The 20,189-nt window shown below is 36.2% G+C and overlaps 1 protein-coding gene across 3 annotated transcripts in view; it reads right to left on the bottom strand.

Annotated features, from left to right (window-relative positions):
* Positions 1-20,189, bottom strand: part of TRAPPC10 (trafficking protein particle complex subunit 10) — a 43,998-nt gene that overhangs the window by 21,966 nt on the left and 1,843 nt on the right. For all 3 annotated transcript variants that reach the window (XM_068915517.1, XM_068915526.1, XM_068915535.1), the window contains exons 2-8: positions 10,053-10,134; positions 9,237-9,372; positions 7,953-8,149; positions 6,080-6,275; positions 4,866-4,977; positions 3,630-3,877; positions 1,793-1,939 (exon numbers count right to left, since the gene is read on the bottom strand). In XM_068915517.1, coding sequence (XP_068771618.1) covers positions 1,793-1,939; positions 3,630-3,877; positions 4,866-4,977; positions 6,080-6,275; positions 7,953-8,149; positions 9,237-9,372; positions 10,053-10,134 — 1,118 coding nt within the window. The remainder of the gene's footprint in view (positions 1-1,792; positions 1,940-3,629; positions 3,878-4,865; positions 4,978-6,079; positions 6,276-7,952; positions 8,150-9,236; positions 9,373-10,052; positions 10,135-20,189) is intronic.

Here is a 20,189-nt window from a genome sequence, read left to right as displayed (position 1 = left end):
GTTCCTACCACACCACTCCTACAAGACAAGACATTTCCACGGGAAATACTGCTGTCATACTGTACTGCTTATATAAAACATGTATTAAAAGTTGCTTCTTGGGAAGAGGGTGGAGAACCTTTCAAAAAATCACTGCTTCTCACTTAAAAAGTAGAAAATTTTATTAAGAATTAAATTGTACATAACGTAAGTTACTAACATGCATATACACACACCCCTACCTTCATGCAGAACATTAAATCAGAATAAACCCTTCTATTTCTCCATATAAACATTACACAGAGAAAGCTTGAGATATTTGGCCGTTACTACCAAAGAAATTTCTAGAAACTGCATCTGTATTTCAGTATAAAAGTTTGAAAAACATATAATCAAGATACGCAGACATCCCCAGCACACAGACTACATGAGCGTGCAGGTTCACCTGAAGTATTGTACTCCAAATAAAAATCTTCTCGAATAACACTGTGAGCTGTATTGATCATCTGTTTAAGCTGAATAATAATACACAGCTACAATAAAATTCTTTGTGGACCACAGCTGGTATGCTTTATACCCTGAAGTTAGCAGAAGATCCCATCTTAATGGAGATCAGTTCTGTTGGTCATTTGGTAACTCATTCAGTGTAACTCAGTTACCAAGGTAAAACTTTTCCTTTTAAATAAAAAGGTTTCAGCTTGCCATACTGCTCTACATCATCTAAAAAGGGTGTGGCCATTATCTATTTTATTCTTTTTAATTCATTTTGTCACTATTTTCTCAATTCATTTCATTCACTCTGTTCCATCTTACTCCTACCCATTATCTTATAGTTTTTCCCTTTATCCTTTCTTCCTCCCCTATACAGCTCTTCTAACATATTCCCAACGCAAGTGCAGAGCTTCTTTAGAAATACACAAGCAGCAAGTGAAGGATCCGATTCATTCATCCTCGCTTTAAACATTTTGCTTGCTTCCTTTACTCTGATCTTTGGGCAGTCCCTCCCCTCCCTCTCTTATTTTTAAAAAGGGAGACTCTTTCTATGCTTTTGTAATACTTCTGGAGCTTCTTGTGATCTTTTTCAGTAGCTTGAAGTAACAACAGCTTTAGACATGAACTCTCTTATAGAAATAGAGTAAGTGAAAGTTGAAAACACGTTTACATAATTTGGGAAGGGGCTTAATCAAATTGAAAAGGGCTTTTTATAGCTTTCAGCAAAGACTTTTTCCACAGGTTATGCTAAGGTGCAGTAAGTGAAAAATTGTAAGTCATTACTTGTTTCTTCCACAAGCCAGCAAGCCTAACTTCTTCAGTAAAGTTAGATAACTATTACTGTCATAATAATATATGGAAGAAATAATGAATTATTTAAACAGATTACAGTAATCTCTAAAGTTCTGGAATAAAAAAGATTGAGAAAGGTAAATGCATCCAAATCGGTTGGCTTCTCCTGTAATAACTGAAATACATCCTCCTCCTCTCAGTTGACAGGGATTGTGAAAGTTTGAAACTATTTTGGATTTTAACTAGCACATCTTTATCAAACTAAGGAGGGAACACAGTGTGATGACATGAAACATTTCTTCCTATCCTTTGCTCCTCTAATGAGAGCTGAGCACACTGGTAATTCCAAAGCCTTGTCTGTCTGTGGAGAAGCAGAACATAAAACTGGATGTTTCACCTAGAATAGAGTCAAGACAATACACAGAAACATGCATTAAAGTTTCACAAAAAAGCGCACAATCTGTTCCACAGAAACAAGTGGTCTACTTCAAAATTATAATGCTACTACTGCAACATATAAATTGCTCACCTTCTCAGTGGCATAGCTCCATAAACCAACTGTATGGGAAACATTCGCATCTATTTGAGCCCTATCACAGCAGCCTTCTATTCTTTGTAAGACTTCCAAGCAACTCAAAAATACCCAACAATCCAATGCTCCAGGAGGAACAGACACCTGAAGATGAAGAGAAAACATTAACTGGGAAAAAAATATTAGTCAGATCAGAAAATACTCCAGCATTATACTTCTCTTGATACAACATAACAGATCCTCTAAGATCAGCTTATTCTAAGATTACACAAAAATGGGCTAACTGTTCACTCCACCTGAATAACATACCTAAATTGGTTCATAAAGCAAGGTTGGCTAAGCAACTAAATGGTGATCATGCTAATTACATTTGATACACTCATCAGGATGAAAGCAAAGGAAGAGAGAACTAATAGACATTAGCGCTGAGAAAGTTTCCAAAAAGTTAGAAAATAATCCCAAGGAAAGCAGAGTTAGAACAAAATTCTATATCTGCAGTACTTTTATAAGGATACACCTAACCTATTACAGAATCAGAATGTGTGCTAAGAAGCAGATTAAAAAAAAGACAGAAATGAGTCTAAGGTTCTAAGCAGAAAGAAACATTATAAAAACTGGTATAACTAAAGATCTGGAACACAATCAGAATAATGGTGTCTCAAAATTTTGTTCACAGACAATACAAAAAAATTTGGGGGGGGGGGGGGAGGAAGACCATGATAGTCTCGAAACCCATATACACACGTGTGCATATATACATAAACGATTATGTAGGGGAATTTCAAGTCTATTTTAGAGCACATGAACGTTCCATTTAAAATGGCAACAAATTTGAGGTAGATTCTCCATTTTTAAATGAGGCACGCTAACCCACGCAACTTACCGCACAGTATCTTAGGCAGACAAAAGTTAGCAGGTACTATTAAGATGGCATAGGCAAAACTAAGAGAGAATCATAAATCCACAGGATTAAGGATACGCATGAGTTACAAGGTGAAGTCCAGAAATACTCTGCTGGACATTATATTGTTTTTAAGAAAGTATTTCAATTGATATCTATCTGTGGTCATACATGGGGGATAATTAGAAAACGACATCCTTTAAAAAGCCTGTTCAGAGGATTAAAAAATACCAGTAGAAACTAAAGTATAAGAAAAATATCTTTGAGGCATGCATTATGACAATAAAATCCAAGTGCAGTCACTTTTTTCTGTCTATTCCTTTTATTCTGAAAGGATGAGATAGCCAGCGACACACGCAAAACACTGAGGAGCATTAGTTGGCACCAAAAGGAATCATCAGTTCTGAACCACAAAAGGTGGTCAAAACAGCGACCAACTGACATGGCAGTAAGAAGCACTACTGTAGATATTGTTTATAGTTCTGAACTGCATTTTGTTACTGCTAGCCTCAATGTCAAGATATTAATCACCCTGTCCTCATTTTTTTCACTAGAACACTGTACATGGATTCAAATTTTTGGAAATATAGTTCAAGAGATCAGTAATAAATGCAGGAAAGCAGCAAATAAACTATCTACCAGCCTCAGAATAAGAAGTTAACCTTCTGGGTGAAAACTAGAATTCTCTAAATACAGGTTTGTTTTTTTAGTCGGGATGAGATGTCTCTAAATTCCTTTCCAGAGACATCCTCATGATAAAACATTCAGTTTTAGCCCTGTTACAATCTGAAACGCCTGCTATTACAGCATCATTTTGACAACTCATAGCCATGCTTATTGTGTTCTGGTCAGCAATTCCTAAACCTAAAAAAAATACTGTTTGGTCATAAGGGGGTAAAATCATAAATAATGGAATATATTGCACTGACTCACTTCTAATAACTTGAGTTCTTGCACACAGTTGTGAAGGAGCTCCAGTGCTCGCTGGGAAACCTCCCAGGGTCTCTGCAGGAAGATTAACAACGTGCACTGGCGAGAAAATAGGTAGCTACGCAAGTCCAGTAGAGTAGCTTCTTGATTCTGAATTAGCTCTCTCTTCTCCATATCTATGGGTTTTCGGAGAATTAATCCATTCCAGCTCCTCACTGGCTGGCAAAAAAAAGTCAGCCAATTTGCACCATCTAAGTAAACAGAGTTAATATCCAAGAATCAATCGCTGCTTTCAATCCAAGCCTTTTTTCTCTCCCCCCAGAGGTTGGAAGCTGGATTCTTACGTCACTTTTCTATACAATAAGCTTAATGACTAAAAAAAAGAACTTCCATAGCTAAGTAGACACCTGAATTTCATAACATTCAAACTCCAAGTACACTTTGCCTTAACTGCAACTTTGTTATTAGTATAGTGGCCATCAATTTATAGTGCATTTCTCTAATTAAGCCTACCTGAAGTTCAAAACAAACAAGCTTTACCTATTTCAGTATTTCTTACTCAGCCTTTATTGATAGATGTGCGCTCACTTTCAGGCATGGCCTCCGGTTCAGTCAGGACAAATACATTTCACTGCAATTATTCCAGCACTAGAATTTTAGCATAGTCGTAGCAAGTTCCTTACTCAAGTTATTACTTAACAACACATGCTTTAGTTCAGTAAAATACAGTTTCTAATTATTTGATACTTCTTGCACAATAATTTTTCTTGAAGCTAAATGAAATCTTCTGTAGTTCAGATAAGCACACAGTTGGTAATCACTATGAGACTGAATGAAACTTCTCATGTAACCTAAATAAAACCCAGATGCACTTACTCAGGAAGCTTTTTATTAAATAACTTAGCAGTGAGCTGTGAGAACAGCAACTGTATCCCAGCCAAATCAATCCTTAGATAATTACAGGTTCAGGGTCCCTTTTGTAACAGTTACCGAGTAAGAACAAAAGGCGAGTTTTCATTAAAAATTACTTTTAAGCCTCAGAGATGAAAAATAAAACTTTAAGTGAGTAAAACTGATGTCCACATGAGTTTGTATACTGCATAACGCAAGAGCAGTAATTCACTGTAACTTACGATCTTCCTACTCTCACGTAGGTGGTATCCAAAGCACTGGCTTGTTTTAGTAGGAGTATAGTGAAGAAACTAACACAGTTAATACTTACCGGTTTCGGACACTTACCACCAGCCCCAAAGTTGACAACATACTGAGAAAACAAGGCATCCAGTTCATCGTACTGCACTAGCGCATCCTCAAATTGCTGCAGCATCTCAAAGACAAAGGCCAGTTCTTCCTTTTGACAAGCAAGTAATACAAACAGCATGCTAAATATTAGTTATGTTTTGTATTAAAACCTGCCTCCATCCACACAGAGATGCAGGAACCGTATTTTCCATTTTTCATCCCCTTCCAGGGCTCACACACAAAGGATAATTTGCCATTTTAACTGATGCATCATTTCCTCCTAACACAAAACGGTTCAAAGGAAGCTACAGTTACACACCTCAAACCTAATTCTACTGTGTATCCAGATCCTGAGTCACTGCAAGATACTGTTGATAAAGCTATTAAAAGTTTGAGTTTCAAAAAAATGCTGAAGCCTCATCTTCCATAATAGTTAAAACTTGTTCTTTCCGATTACACTGTGAGGGAAGCAGCTGCAGCATCAACAAAAGTTCAGTTAAGTACAGAGAAGGGAGCTGAAGTTGCTGGTGTAAAATGTTTGAGGGGTATGGATATCTCACATGCAAGAGGCAGTGCGTGAAGTCAAAGGAGATAGGAAGGTGAGATAGAACTAGTGAGGCGAAAAACCGTACAGGCACCGGACAAATTCAAAGGAATCAAGATTTTCAGTTCCACTGCTCAAGAATATCTTGCTTTTCTCTACATCAGCTAAAATAAGACATATTTAGAAGCATAAAAATCTGAGACTCAAGGACATTCTCTACACAGAATTACTTCAAAATAGACTTTTCTCTGAAAACAATCTCCAGGCATACTGATATTAATCTAATCAAAGAAAGCATAGTAATATTCCCATTATATAGCCATAACAAGTTTGAGCGTCTTTGCACAGTCACAAAAATAGAATATAAATCTAATATTCAAGAGCAACTACTAAAACACTTTATAGACACTCCTTGAGTTTGCTAGTCTAGGTTCATAAAAGTTGACACGTCTGAAAAGATTCTGTACAGAGTTACAATGAAACAGAAACCTGCTGCAAAGAAGATCTGAAAAATGCCGCTTTTATACTAGTCCATCTTTTTTTTCTCCTCCCCCCAAACAATAAACAGAACATAAAAAACGCACACAGAAAAATAGCCAACAATTACAAAAAAGCCATTATTCAAACTAGGACTCAAGCGCTTTGTTCTTCAAAGGGAGACTCTTACCTGGACCATGAAATACTCGCAGAAGCTCCAGCCTGGCTCAGTTCTTTTCTCTCTCAGAGTTCTCATGTCATCTTCAAACTTGCCTAAGTTTTTGGTGAAAGACATGAGAAGCAACGTCCTGAGTTTGGTCAGGAAGGCATTCCAAGATTCCTGAGAACGGGAAGAGTCTTTCAAAGGGTCAGAAAGTACCACACATCTGTAAAGAGATTGATTAAAATTATTTTGGGGGAGGTATAAGACATAAAATTCACATATAAAAATCATATATAAATACACATCCAAATACTCTGCACACCTGACTGTATTCAGTGGACAAAAATGGGGATTTTCATGCAACATTAACTGATAAAAAAAAGAAAGAGAAAAGAACAAGAAACAAGGTCAGTAACTTTTTTCTTCTCCATAAATGCTATCGCAGCCTTAACATACTCAGATGAGAACAAGCTTTACGTGCTTTCCACAAAACGGATGTTATGTTTACTTTTTTTTTTTTTTTTTTTAAGTAAATAATGGCTACATTATTTTAATTACTTAAACAAAGGTAAGGCTACAGCTATGCAAGGAAAAAAATATTTGCTTAGAAATGCAATTAGCAGAACAGTAACTATAGTTACTCTTGGCAAGGATTATACTAGATGGAAATCAAGATCCATTAGACCACATATAGCCAGCTTTTCCTATGTCATTTAAAATTATTCTTCATAGCATATTCTTGCAAGACACCAACTTATTTTACACATTCTGTATGCTAGATAAGGCTAAAGTTTACTCAGAATATTTCCCTTCCTTAGTTTTTCCTACTACTGCACACACAAACACACACAAAAAGGAAGAATGAATGTCTCCAGAGACAGGAAAATCCCTCACCCAGGCAGAACTCCATTCCTAGTTAGAAAAATCATCCTATCCTATTGCAAAATGTTTAATCCAAGCCAATCAGTTAGAAATCAAAGCAAATCGAACAAACGTTGTTCATACTATTTGCCAAAATAATACTGTAACATACCAATACCATCTAGATACAAAGAAAGTGCTGCCAAGGTACAGCATGTTCCAACATGATGACTTGCCAATCACTGTCAGCTTACACTAAGGTACAACGAGTGCTTTCATCTACCCTTTTAACTTCAAATATTTATCCTGTCATTCATTCTTGTGAGGAAAATCTTCCATTTAAAGTTAATTTTTGAGATAAAAAAGGAAAACATAATGCAGAATCCATTCTGTACAATATTTTGGAATAAGGAAGAAAGTATTTATTAGAGTTGGTTTCAGATTAAGATTTCGGTATTCTGTTGACTTATAATAAAAGTAGGAATGGTTTCATAGTTATTTTCCTTTGAATAAAAAAAGACTTAAGAAACAGGACTTGAAGCTGGATTTTCCACTTTGTGGTCGAGAGTTGACTAAGTAAGAGGTAGAAAGAATAGTAGTAAAAAATAAGCCCTTATTGGCTTCATATTCCCCTCCCGTCTCATTCCAACTACCCGTAGTTCTGGTAACATTTTTTTTCTTTTTTTTTTTTTTACAAGCGCCTAAACATACAAGAAAATCTGAAGCTCTAAAAACAAATTGTTACTACCCTTATCGTCTTAACTCTCTTAACGAGACAGAGGTTTCAGTATACTCAAAAGGTTTTTGAAACAGATTCAAAGCAATCACTACTCCAAGAGCAATTGAAAATAAAAATTCCCCTTTATTGCTTGTATTCATCTTCTCCAAAGCATAGGTTTAACGGTAGCATCAGTTTGAATGCTGGACATCAAGGAAGGTCTTTAAGTGACCTAGGAGCCTGTTATACAGGAACCCGCACTTTTAATCAATCAGCAAGCTAGTCAAAGGTTAAAGTGTCTGCAAGTAAAAGAATCCTTACCTGTCACTTTGTTTGTTACAGAAGTCATTTCTTATTTTATCGACTATAGAGGTTCGGGGAAGGATATTTGTTTTGTTCTTCTTCTTGGCATCACTCTCAACTACTACAATTAGCCAGTCCACTGAGCTGTTAGCTTTGAGAACGTTCTGCCACTTGGTGATGTCATCCTTGACAGTAGCTTTGTACACTTCCGTGTCCTAGGATAAGCAGCAGTGAATCATCAAAACAAACACTCTGAACAATTCCAAAAGGTAAATTTTGTTCCAATAGAAGAAAAATATAGAGGAATATCATATGGAATTAGTGAAAATGAGAAATCAAATGAGTCTAAGTATGGTAAGCCTCGTTACAGGCTTTTAGTTTCTTTTATTCCAAGTATTTTGGTTAATAGCATATGTATCTTGGTATTTGGCATAGTATAATTCTTTAGATTACTGAAATTAAGAGTCTAAAACTCTTAAATTCTTTTACTTGATATGTTCTTAAACTTTACAACATAACCTACTTTGACATTAGAAAGCTTAACCATTCTGTTCTCACATTCCAACAGAACTGTGACATTTGAGCCTTCTAACAGCACTCAAATCTTAAACCATTTAAAGTTATTACAATCAAAAAACCCCACACAAGTCTTCCTTATTGCTTAGCGCTTTTTTGACATTCAGGTTGTTTTTAAATAGTTCAATTCAGAAAACTCTTAAGGCTGTCCTCAATAGCTTGGGTTGGTCCTACAGAGGTGTCACCTTTGTCCTTTAATTGTGCAACTAATTCACAACAGAGGACAACCACCAAGCAGTGAACTGCAGATAAACAGGATTAAGACATTCCAAATCTTGCCCAGTTTAGATTGCTGACCAGTACTAACACCAGATACATAGAGAAGACAAAGTAAAAATATATATATTTAGGTTTAACCTAGTCAGTAGATCGTAACTGAAATAATCTGGTCACATTTTCATACTATGAAGCATGTGTGCTAGGCTACTGCAGTAACACTGTTAGATCTCAGGGGTTTTGTACCAAAGTACTGAAAACTGGTTATTCAAAAGCATGTCCTCTCAGTGTCAAGCACTGTTACCAACAAACACCACTTATGGTAAAAAGTACTCCAGTTGACAAAGTTTCATACACACTGAGTACACATGCTTATGCAACATGGACTTCATTGTTCAAACAAGCATGAAAAGCAAATGAAAAATACCACAGAGGGCAAGCAGAAAGTCAAAACAATTTCATTTTTAAATCCAAGTACTCCGTCTTTCATGATATTTTCCTAATACTTACACAACATTCTGTCCAATAAATATGAAGAAAGGGAAAGGTCAAAAGAGCCTTATTCCCCTCTTTGGGTAGTAGCTCCTCTTTAAATTGAACAAAGTTAGATTCTAGATGAATCATCTTTGGAGCACGGCCATAAGACCTGAAGAATTTTTAAAGTGGAGTTAGTGAACGAGACATTTATGTAGCAGAACACAAAAATGAAAACGAATTTTGGTGAAGAATAAACTGAAATGTGCTGGCATTGGAAACTCACTAACTATGCTTACTGCCACCTGACTTGTACAAAGTTAACTAAAATTAGATACCACCTGAAATACAGGAGAGACTCTTAACAAGAACAGGAGCTAAAAGCTTTCCAATTTAATTAAAAGAATGTTCTATACCTCTAGGTCCTCCAAAAATAGAAAAGTTCCAAAATAATCAAATTCCCAAAATAGTTTTTCCCACCAGAAAAGTGAGCCACAGTGAACTGTTGGCAGGAAGTTATATCTGATTTCATTTAAATTCTGTCTAAATTCTCATAAAAGAAACAGCCTGTTACTTTCAGAACACGACCGTCTGAAGCACAACAAGCCATATACCAAAACAAACAAACAAAACTTCACTTAAAGAAAAGTTGAAGCTCAGCATAACTGAAACGTGTAAATCACTGCCCTCAGGTGCTCCACATTTGATAACCATGACTAAGGTCATCTTTCCTCAACTAAGTTGCCATATTCTACTCAATTCATGGTAAGAACTTCTTAGGGCACTACAAATACACACTTTCCAAAGTCTAGTAACACACATTGAGTATTAAGGAAGAAAATTTTAATTTACCTCCTCCATTCCATCGGTTCTCTTGGAAGCTGCTGAGAAAGCGTAGGATATAGGGAGGTAAATAAATTCTGATCTCCAGCACCTAAGAGTTAAAGACATTCATTCATTACACTATGTACAAATTACAGAAAATATTAATAAATTATGCTATAGTTGTTTTCAATAAACAAGATGTTATTTGGTCAGCTACGTGGAAACCAAAGCCTAGCACCGAGACTTTTTTTTTTTTTTAAAGTCACATGCTCACACAGCATACAACACTTTACAACAAGACTAATACAGCACACTAACAAGATACATAATAAATATACTGTTTTATAATTCCTATTACAATTTTCCACGTTATTACATAACCATATACCAATGAGAAAAGTGCACTCTTAGGAAGCGAGAATATCACCCATATAGCTGGTCCAACGCTAAAAAAAAACAAACAAATAACTCTTCAGTCAGAGTCAGTAGCTAAACACAGTACATTTAAAGACCTCAAGATTTTAGTTTTAAAAAAACCCAGAAAGCTGGTTAGACAGTGGTTCACATCTTTGTAGCTGTGCCTACCATGAGAAAATTAGCAAAATTCTGTGCCTTACCAGATTCAACTACTCTTCTCCCTCTCTCCCCACTATTCTGGGGACGCTGTAAATAACAGAGTGGCTCCTTGCCCGCTGTAGGCCTGTGCTTGCTGCCTTCAGAAAGGTCAGGTCCATTAACAATATGCAGGTCCCCTTGAGCTGGTCCTACACAGATGCAGCAACAGATCTGGCTAAGCTTTAATCACTTGGGCTTTGTGCCACACTTGAGCACTGAGACAACTCACAGGTTGTGAGCAACTGCATTAAATCAGTTACTCCAGTGATGTTCTATGTATAAAAAAAGAAATAGAACAAAAAGTATAGTCCACCACACAAAAATATGTATTATCAGGAGCCTACCGATACCAACTCTTAAATTCTGTTCTTTTCTTTAAAGTGCTGAAAGAAAATGATAGGGAGATAGGTTCAAAATAAGTCTTCCAACTTATGATGGGTACCGGTACCAGTATCCCTGAGTAGAGGGATAGTAGTCTGAGGAACAAAGTGCTTTGTCAGACATATTTGAAAACAAGCTGACTAGTTCAACACACCAGCAAACAGTCTTTCACGATCCTTAACAGGGGAAGAAGTGGCATTTGACTACTGGCCAACAGATGCATCCAAATGAGAAAGAAGTTAAGGTCAGAAACATGTTTTCCACTCCACTCCAGCATAGCTCTAAAATCTGTTATGTCATGTGCACTGTCTAAAGCTGGGGTAATGATCTGGCCCACTAGTTTAGCAGTATCACTTATTAGATCTCTCATCTGCATGTTGCTCTGAAGTTATCATAGCTATTGCTCTCTTCCCCATACTTCCTCCTCACTGCCTTTTTCATCTTTGCCTGGCTGCACTCCCTCTACCCCAGACCACAAATTAATAGAAACCTTTTATTTCCTCCTAGAGAGGCTGCATTCATTCCACTCTCCCTTCTTTTCCTTCCCCCAGGATCTCTGGAGCTGAAGAGTTATATTTTCCAGTTAAGACTTTAAACAGGTATACAAGCAACTCTGCTAATTCCTGGCATTTGTCCTTCTGTTTCCTTTTGTAGTCATTCTCTGTTGCATAGCTCAACCTGAACAGACAGATGCTCTTATCTTTCTGTGAAACAGGGCACTATGACTGGAGAGGTACCTGACTTCCCTTCTTCTCCTTCCCATCACACAATCACATATCCTGGCACAGAGCCAGAACTACTTGTGCAGGAGCTTAGGAAGTCTTAATTTGTTTTAGAAACCCTCTTCTAGACCACTCACCTTTTCCTAATCTTCTTACATATACTATTTTGATTACTGGCCATTAGTATAATTATCACTGCATAATAATAATAATAAAAAAACACAGTCTGAGTTTAAAAGCTACAATAAGCAAAGCCAGATTTTTTTTAAACCTCTGCACACAAAATCTATTATTCAGTGATACAGTTTCCTAAAATAGCTTAAAAAAAACCCTCTACTATTAGTGCTTTAGTCTTAAGTCTCCAGAGAGGTTCAAAACAAACGTTTTATTCTCGGCTCTTCACCTGCATCTTATTCCAAATTACCATACCAAATCTTAAATTTAAGACTATAAACAAATGTCTAAAATAAATAGTGAAACAAATGTTAATCGTTCTGTTACCTTATACCAAGTTACAATATCGCAGTGAGCTAGGCCTGGAGAACAGTCTATTGATTTGCAACTTATTACTGCCTGTAGAAAGTGAAATACAGCTCAGTGGTTTAGCAACAGCATGCTGACCAGATCAAATGATAATCCATGAAGCTTGGAACCCAAACTGAAGCAGCAGTTTATATTTTACCTCTGGAGCTTAACAAAATACTCTTTCTATACTGCCCCTAAAAATCCAACAGGTGCCACAAAAAAAAGGTTCCAGAATTCAACATCTCGAGTGAAAAGGGTTGATCCAGAATACAGAGGAACTACTAAATAGTGATGTTTAAGCATCCTGCTATTACAGATAACCACATCAGATTATCAATTTAAGAAAAAATAAATTAGTTTTAAAACCAGTTAGGTTGTTTTTTTCCTCCTGAGCTGGCTTTCAAGATATAAAACACACAAAAGAACATCTCTTATGATCAAGGCAAGACTGTCCTCAAGAATTAGAGGAAAAGGAAGAATGGACCTACAATTCAAAGTACATTGGATATCTCTGAACACAGAACAAATATTTCTATAAAATATTACAAAACATCCAAAGAATTACAAGATTTGAAGTTCTGCTCAACTGGATCCTATATCTACTGTAATCAGTAAAATTGAGCCAACTCACCTCGAAAAGCATTAAAAACGAAGTTATCACTAGACAAGATTAACACAGTATTGACACAGGACAAACATCAAGACGACTAGTTAGTAATGCGAAAAATGTAAAAGTTTTCTTGCGTGTAACTGAATTTTGGAGACAATGCTCTGAAAACACAACTAATCCTGGACTTCAAATTTATAGTAAATCCAAAAGCCTGCAGAAAACTCAGAATTGCTTCAAAGGTTTTTTTTTTTTTTTTTTCTTTTTAAGAAAGAATAATGTGGCAGGATGCCTAAGCACCATGCTATCAAAGCAAGTTCATGTCAGTGGATGGGTCTCAACACTCAGTCCTCATTTGAGGAATTTTCAGTAATGGAGGAAAGTCACTCCTAGCCAAAGTACAAAGGAAGACCAAATATTGTTGAGGAGGATGGAAGATGTGTATACATGAGAAAGAAAAGTAATTCTGGAATCCTTTCATGGCTAAAACAGAGAAGCCTACTACAAAAGGGTTTTCTTATTTTAGAATTGAAAGAACAAAACACCAGACCTCAGTTTCCCAATAGAAATGATAACTGGGGGGGTAACATGAAGGAGTCATCCTTTACCACTGAAAACAAGATTGGAAGGGCACATCTTTGGTTTTACTATATTCTTCCAAGTTTGACTAATATAAGTATTTTATAAATAAAATAATATCAGATATAACTATGTAATATTTCATCTATTTCATCCCTACTCATTTACACATTTTAAAAATATTTTATAGTTTTTCTAATTTGTAATATAAATGAACACATCTTTTCAGTTTTTCTTTGTTTTTTTTAATTTGTTTTCTTTTATTTTTTTGTTTACAGTAGAAAAATCTGTCAATCCATAGCCTCTGGGTTACAGATCACCATCTCAGCTTTTGTAGCAGGTATGTCTCAATCCATCCACTCCCCATCTGGATATCAATGCGCATACAACACAAGGAAGCACAGAATTATCCCATACTTGAAGTGGCATCAATTACAGAATTACTTCAAGTGAAGCAAAGTGTTAACCCTTAAATTCACTAAGTAAATAATAGAAAGCAATAATATTCAAATGATACAGCTTAGACAAACACTTCTGGAGAATGGGAAGAAAGGAGAGAGCATGCAGGATTCCTTTCTTTCCACCATATTAAGCTTTAGAAGGCATGCCTTCACCGTGTATGAAAACACTTAGCAAACAAATCAAGACAAACGGGTATCTGTCCAAAAAACAAACAAATGAAGCATGGTGGAACCTTAAAGGGTTTTACCATAAGCCTTTTTCAAACACCAAGTCAGACAGCATAATTTAAAAACACTTATATGGCCTTCAAACACTTGACATCCATCAAATCGAAGTCCAAAACGTTAAGATGGCCAGGACAGGCAAAAAAGGAACAAAACTTACCCACGTGAGTCTTGATTGTGAACCTGACCGTAAAAATTCATTACATAAACTCAGTAAAAATTATCTAAATCTACTGTCCAGAGCAGGCTGTATCTCTATAGAGCAGCTCATAACCATAAACCTCTGCTATGGAAAAATTTTAAAAACTATGTTAAGCCAAAAAGCGAAATGGGCAACTAACATCCATTTAATTAGTATGAAAGTACCTGCAGTTTAGGTTATAGCATAATGCCAAGGTGAGTGAGCACCCTAGTCAATATAGCTCCAGAAGACCAGGTGAAGGTTCAAACTGCCCATTAAACTCATATGCCACCAGCCCCACCTTTCCCTTTTCTCCATTCTTCCCCTTTTATCTTTCTCCTTGATGTTCTGGCAGATGGAGTCAAAGCAGCCATCCTCCCATCCCTCCACCTCAGTCCAATACACCTGATCTGATGGAAATCTATATGGGAATGAGGCAAGAACCAGAATGACAATCTCGCCAGGATTCCCCCCCAAAAACAAGCATTCACTTTGTGACAGCTGTCTGATATAAAACAACAATAAAATACTGGCACTTCTTAGTTTGAGGATTTTGGTGGTTTTAGGCATTTATCAAGAAGCCATTGTTTTTTTCTAACTCTCCATAAATTCTAGATGTGTGCAGGCTTTGTCACCTATTCAGTATCTGAATATACCACAATTTAATATCTTCCTCTGGAAGAAATTATTCTAACCCACTAACAATACAGGCAGTGTGAGAAGAACAGACTCTTGATGTCAGATGACTAAGGCAGGCAAACATTTTACTTTGATAACAACAACAAATCCTATGGACTAAGATAAAAGGCTCCAAGCACCTCTAAACAAGCTCAATCCAAGATTACACTTTGGCACAGGCTTATTTTGTTCTTATTGCCAAACATCACTCAGGGTTATCTTTTCTGATGAGACGTATTTTCCTTTTGGTAAAAAGTTCTGCTATGAATGCTTCAAATTCACTAGCCTATTATAAGCAGATTCACCTGAGGGTTTGGAAGGGATTTTTTTTTAGTGTTTCTTCCCCTGCTGCCCCTCCCCTTTAAGGTTCATTTTTCAAAAAAAGGTCTAAAAATTGAAGCAGGCGACAGCTAGATTGCAGTGTGAAGTCTCACTTGATTCACTAGGAGCCCGCAAACGAAAAATCTTTCATAAATCTTTAAATCCTTACTTCCTACTACATCACTAAATCTAGAAATAAGGAGCATGTTTCTTCTTCTTATGACATATGTAATCAGATCTATACCTACAGAATAACATTGTATCAACTAGAAAACAAAACTGACCTACAGGTATACAGGAGTCATGTTTGCGAAGACGGAAAATACAGATATACATACGATATAGGTTGGTTTGTTTTAAGGGTCTTACCAGCTGCAAACCATTCCAAGCACTTGTACCAAACAAGAAGTAACATGTAGCCCACCTTCTATTACCTCTGTCTACTAATAACAGAAGAACTTTGAAACAAGATCTTCCAGTAATAGAACAGGATCTTTTAATGGTGAACGTTTATTTTGCCTGCAAAACGACATAAAACTCTTCCTACTTCCCCTTTAATCGAATTCATCTTTTCTGTTTATGCTCATCTTATAGATATTGGCAAAGGGTTTCCATTCTCAGGCCTGTAACAACTCTTCTGATGGCTTTGCTCCTGCTGTATGTATCACAGCATCCTCTCAACAAGAAGGATTAGATGAAAGTGGTACATCCTACTCTCTCTACAAAGAGACATATTAAGGGATACAAACATTTCTTTCTACTTGGACAGAGTACTTACTGACAGTGAGAATAAATATATATTTGGCACATACAACATATAAACAGATACTACAAACCAATATGGAAATTGTAAGGACTACATGAAAATAATTGCAAAAAGAGTAACTTGGTAGGGAACCTCTGAAAACCTATTAAATTACTTCATTTAGCAGGATCATCTGAGCCTTCAACCTGCTCTTTGTATGGATAAAAGACAGAGCTAATAACTTAAACACAAATCAACCAGGTAAGGACACACTATTTCATTCACACCCTTGGCCGATACCTATTTGCAAGAAACATTCATTCATATAATCTCAGAAAGTCTTTGAAATATTAAGTTTCAGACACGATTCATGAGAACTAACACTGTTTAGATTTTCAAGGAAGGTAATTTGCATTGTTTAAAAGATTGCCAGCTCATCATTTCAGAGAAAATACCTCAGTTTGTGACATCTGATGCAATTGCTCAAGTTGCCTTTTCCCAAAAAACAAACAAAACAAACCCCACACCATTAATGATGCTAAAAAATAATACTTCTACAGCAATAGGAAAGCTCAAAACTGACTCAAATCACTTAGTAAACATACAGGTTCTTGTAGCAATGAAGATAAATTGGTACCAACTTGAAACGACAGTTTGAAAGGCAACATGCCAGAGTGAGCGTGACCACAGCTGGACAGTGAGGCTCCCCACTGGGTTCACAATGTAGTAAAGACTGACTGTATAAAAATTCAAACTAATTTGGAAAGGAGTCATCATGGCCTTCAGACCTAACTGAGAAGAATGGGGTACTGCCATTTTGAGAAAAGGGAGAAAAGATAAAGGAACTGCATCCTTCTGTGAATATATTAGTTTTTCACACTTACAAAATATGGTATGCCCAAAGAAAATTTTCCTAAAAGTTTTTAGTTAGGCAATTTTCCTAACTGAAATCCATTAATCTAAACTTTATTAAAAGCTATTTTTTCGCCAATAATACAGACACCATAAATATAAGGCTAATACACCTACATACAAAGCCTTAGGCCAAAATTATTACATTGCAGTACTTACATAAGAATGTAGTGACAAAAACTGCATTCACAATTGTCAAATACACAAGCTGTACTGAGGTTGCCATTTTAATTTCTGCAGTCCCAAGCCAGTACATACAGGGAAACTTAAGACTGTTTTGATGGAGTTGCCATGCCAGTGATATCTTTTACAAACATACACCGACAGCCCACCATTCTTAAACATCAGAAAAAATATTTTTGCTGTATTTCAGTATAGGATACTGAGTCTACAGAATATCAGTCCTAGTCTTTAGAGTCTATAGAAGCATATTACAGATGGAAAGAACAGACAAATAAAGACTGCCTTTACAAAGAAAAAAAAAAATTCTAAACATAAGTATTAGTTGTCAGTTATAAAGTTTATTTTCATCTTTCTTGCTTGTTAGCGTTTCTGAGCAATCATCTCATCTTGCAAGGTATTTTATCTTATAAGTTAGCATTTGCTCCTAAACATATTTTTTTATAAAACACTAAAAAAAAAAAATCTTTGAGGTAAAGAAAAAAAAATTTACCTCCGTATTAAGTACATTACTAATCTAACAAGTTTGAGAAGATTTCTATTCTTCACTTGGCAGTCAAGATGCTAAGAATAGGTATCTACATTATCCTACCTACACTCCCCTTGAAATTTATATTTCAGGGAACAGATTTGAATTCTTTCTTAAACTGTTTTGCAAGCTTATTCCAACAGTTGCTGCCTTTTTGTCCAGCAGAGAGCTGCAGTTCTGTTAAGGAGAAAATTTTACAACTGTTAAATAGCAGGTGTCCAGATACACTCATCTTCCATTCTGATGTGGGTTTTTGTAAGTGAATTACAGAAACACTACTCAAACGCTCCAATTCTGAATAGGAGCAATGAAACGCATTAGCGCCTTGGAAGTCCGACCCTCCTTCTACCCCTAAGGACTAGGGGATTAGAAATTCAAGCTTAAAGTTTTGAACATACCTGTGGGCCAAGACCTACTTACCTATCCAGAAAAAGATAACTGTTCTAATCTAAATACATCTCCATGTTAAGCATAGAGTACATCTGCAAAAGTCTACAGGGGAAGTTCACTTGAAAATATACTGAAGTATCCATAGACCAGCATAAACTTAGTAAGAGAATTATCAACATTAAGGAACAAATAATGCTGAATTCAGGATCTTACCAATATAGCAATTAATTACTTATTTTACAATACAGACTAACTCACAGCTTTGAAAGCATGGCTTCCTGCGCCAGTTTTGTCCTAAACAGAAGCACTGTTTTCAGAGTATTCTCAAATTTATTGGAGGTTCATGAGTTACAACGTACAGTAAAAGCATTTGTTTACAGAATATCACTCAGATATGCATGAGGTTGAAAATAAGTTTCATTCATTCAAAAAAAAAAAAAACAACTCTTAACAGTTTTCAATTATTAAAAGTAACTAAAAGTTAAGAGAAGTACATAATGGTATGAATTTTTACTTGATAGAAGCAAACCTAAAACTGGTAGTAAAAGGAAATACTTATAGTTTGAGATACAGCCTCACTTGACCTTCATTCTTCTTTCATATAGTTAAAAACTGGTCTCTCCTTGCAACTCTGGTTTTCCCCTCACGTACACCTGCTAGGTGGGACAGTCATCCCAGACTGCTTGAAACCAGGACAACAAAACAAAAGCAAAGCTGTATTTGTCAAGCAGCTCCTAATGCTGAGGTTTTGAATGCGTCTTCCAAGAAATCAACATTGAACCAACAATTCTTTTCCTGGAAGACCAAGCTTCAACTGTTTATAAATTGCCTGCAGTATAATTGTCAGAAAATTCCCTCAAATAAAAGTCATAATTTTGTGGAATGCATTTTTTGAAATTCCATAGCCTCTAAACACTCCTCTCCTCTGGATGAAGGAGGAAGGAAGTAAAATGTGTTGCCACCACTAAAAGCAGAGTTTTTAGTCAGGGGGAGGGAGGAGTAGCAAGTCACCATTACTACATTCAACAGAGAAGTCATCTCTTTTGCTCTATCAGCTTTATATTATGAATTCAGTTGTCTCAGTTCAATCCCCATCAGTAATGATACTACTGTCATGCTTGTTCATAGCTCCAGAAATGATTTCTTTAGTCCAGTAGTGAGGCATGCAAATGATTAACATAACGTTCACCTCATACCCCATTTCTAGATATGCTGCTATCATATCATATTGTAATGATTCCAAAACCTTTTGTAAACACAAAGTAGATTCACTATATGAAATTAATAATTATTTTTAACATCCGATAATTGGGCTCGAGTAAAACCTGATGAAATTTAATGTTTAGAATTTTGAATTCTTGGCAGAATTCAAAAAGAAAGAGGCCAGAATCCTTTATTGCGGTTATCAACAAAAAAGCAAGCCTGAGATAAAATTCCATGCACTTTGACAGTTTGAAAGTTAGTTTTACAGATACAAATCATACAGGAGTGGTAAAGACTGACACCACACCACACCCCAAACACAAACACTTCAGTTCTAAAAACAAGGTAAAAACAGCAAACCTAAAAATCATTCCACCATAGTCTGAACACAAGCATAGCACCTACAAGGGAGGCAACAACATTCTTCAGATGTTTCCAATATGTATATTTCCCGTGTTTAACCTGAAGGAAAATGGATTTCAGGAGAGTCTTGAAGTAGGTGAGGACCAAGGAATCAATAAAGATAGCACTGATGTTAGCTTATGAACCGCATCAAGCATATTCAAAAGAGGAGGCAGGAAAAAAGCATATTTATAAAATACAATATGAAAAAAACCATACAATTCCAGAATTATGTGGCTGGGGCGGGGTGGGGGAGGGAAGGGGGTGCTACAATTAGCAGATCGATAATGGTATGCAGACAACGTCTGCATCATGCGTCATAACAACAGATGCTTACTCTGTAACATGACAATACACAGCTGGGAAATATTTCCTATTTACATGCAGTACATAAATTCATATAACACATACCATGAAGCATTCACTGTGTTTTACTGATAAAGCACAAGTATGGAGTTTCATACGCTGCTGATAGAGTTACTTTCAACTAAAGTTGGTTACCTTTGGA

Source organism: Struthio camelus, chromosome 1, assembly GCF_040807025.1.
Source record: "Struthio camelus isolate bStrCam1 chromosome 1, bStrCam1.hap1, whole genome shotgun sequence".
In the NCBI taxonomy this organism is placed as follows: domain Eukaryota; kingdom Metazoa; phylum Chordata; class Aves; order Struthioniformes; family Struthionidae; genus Struthio; species Struthio camelus.
Note: the sequence above shows the minus strand (reverse complement) of the source record. Positions and strands in the feature narration are given on the sequence as shown.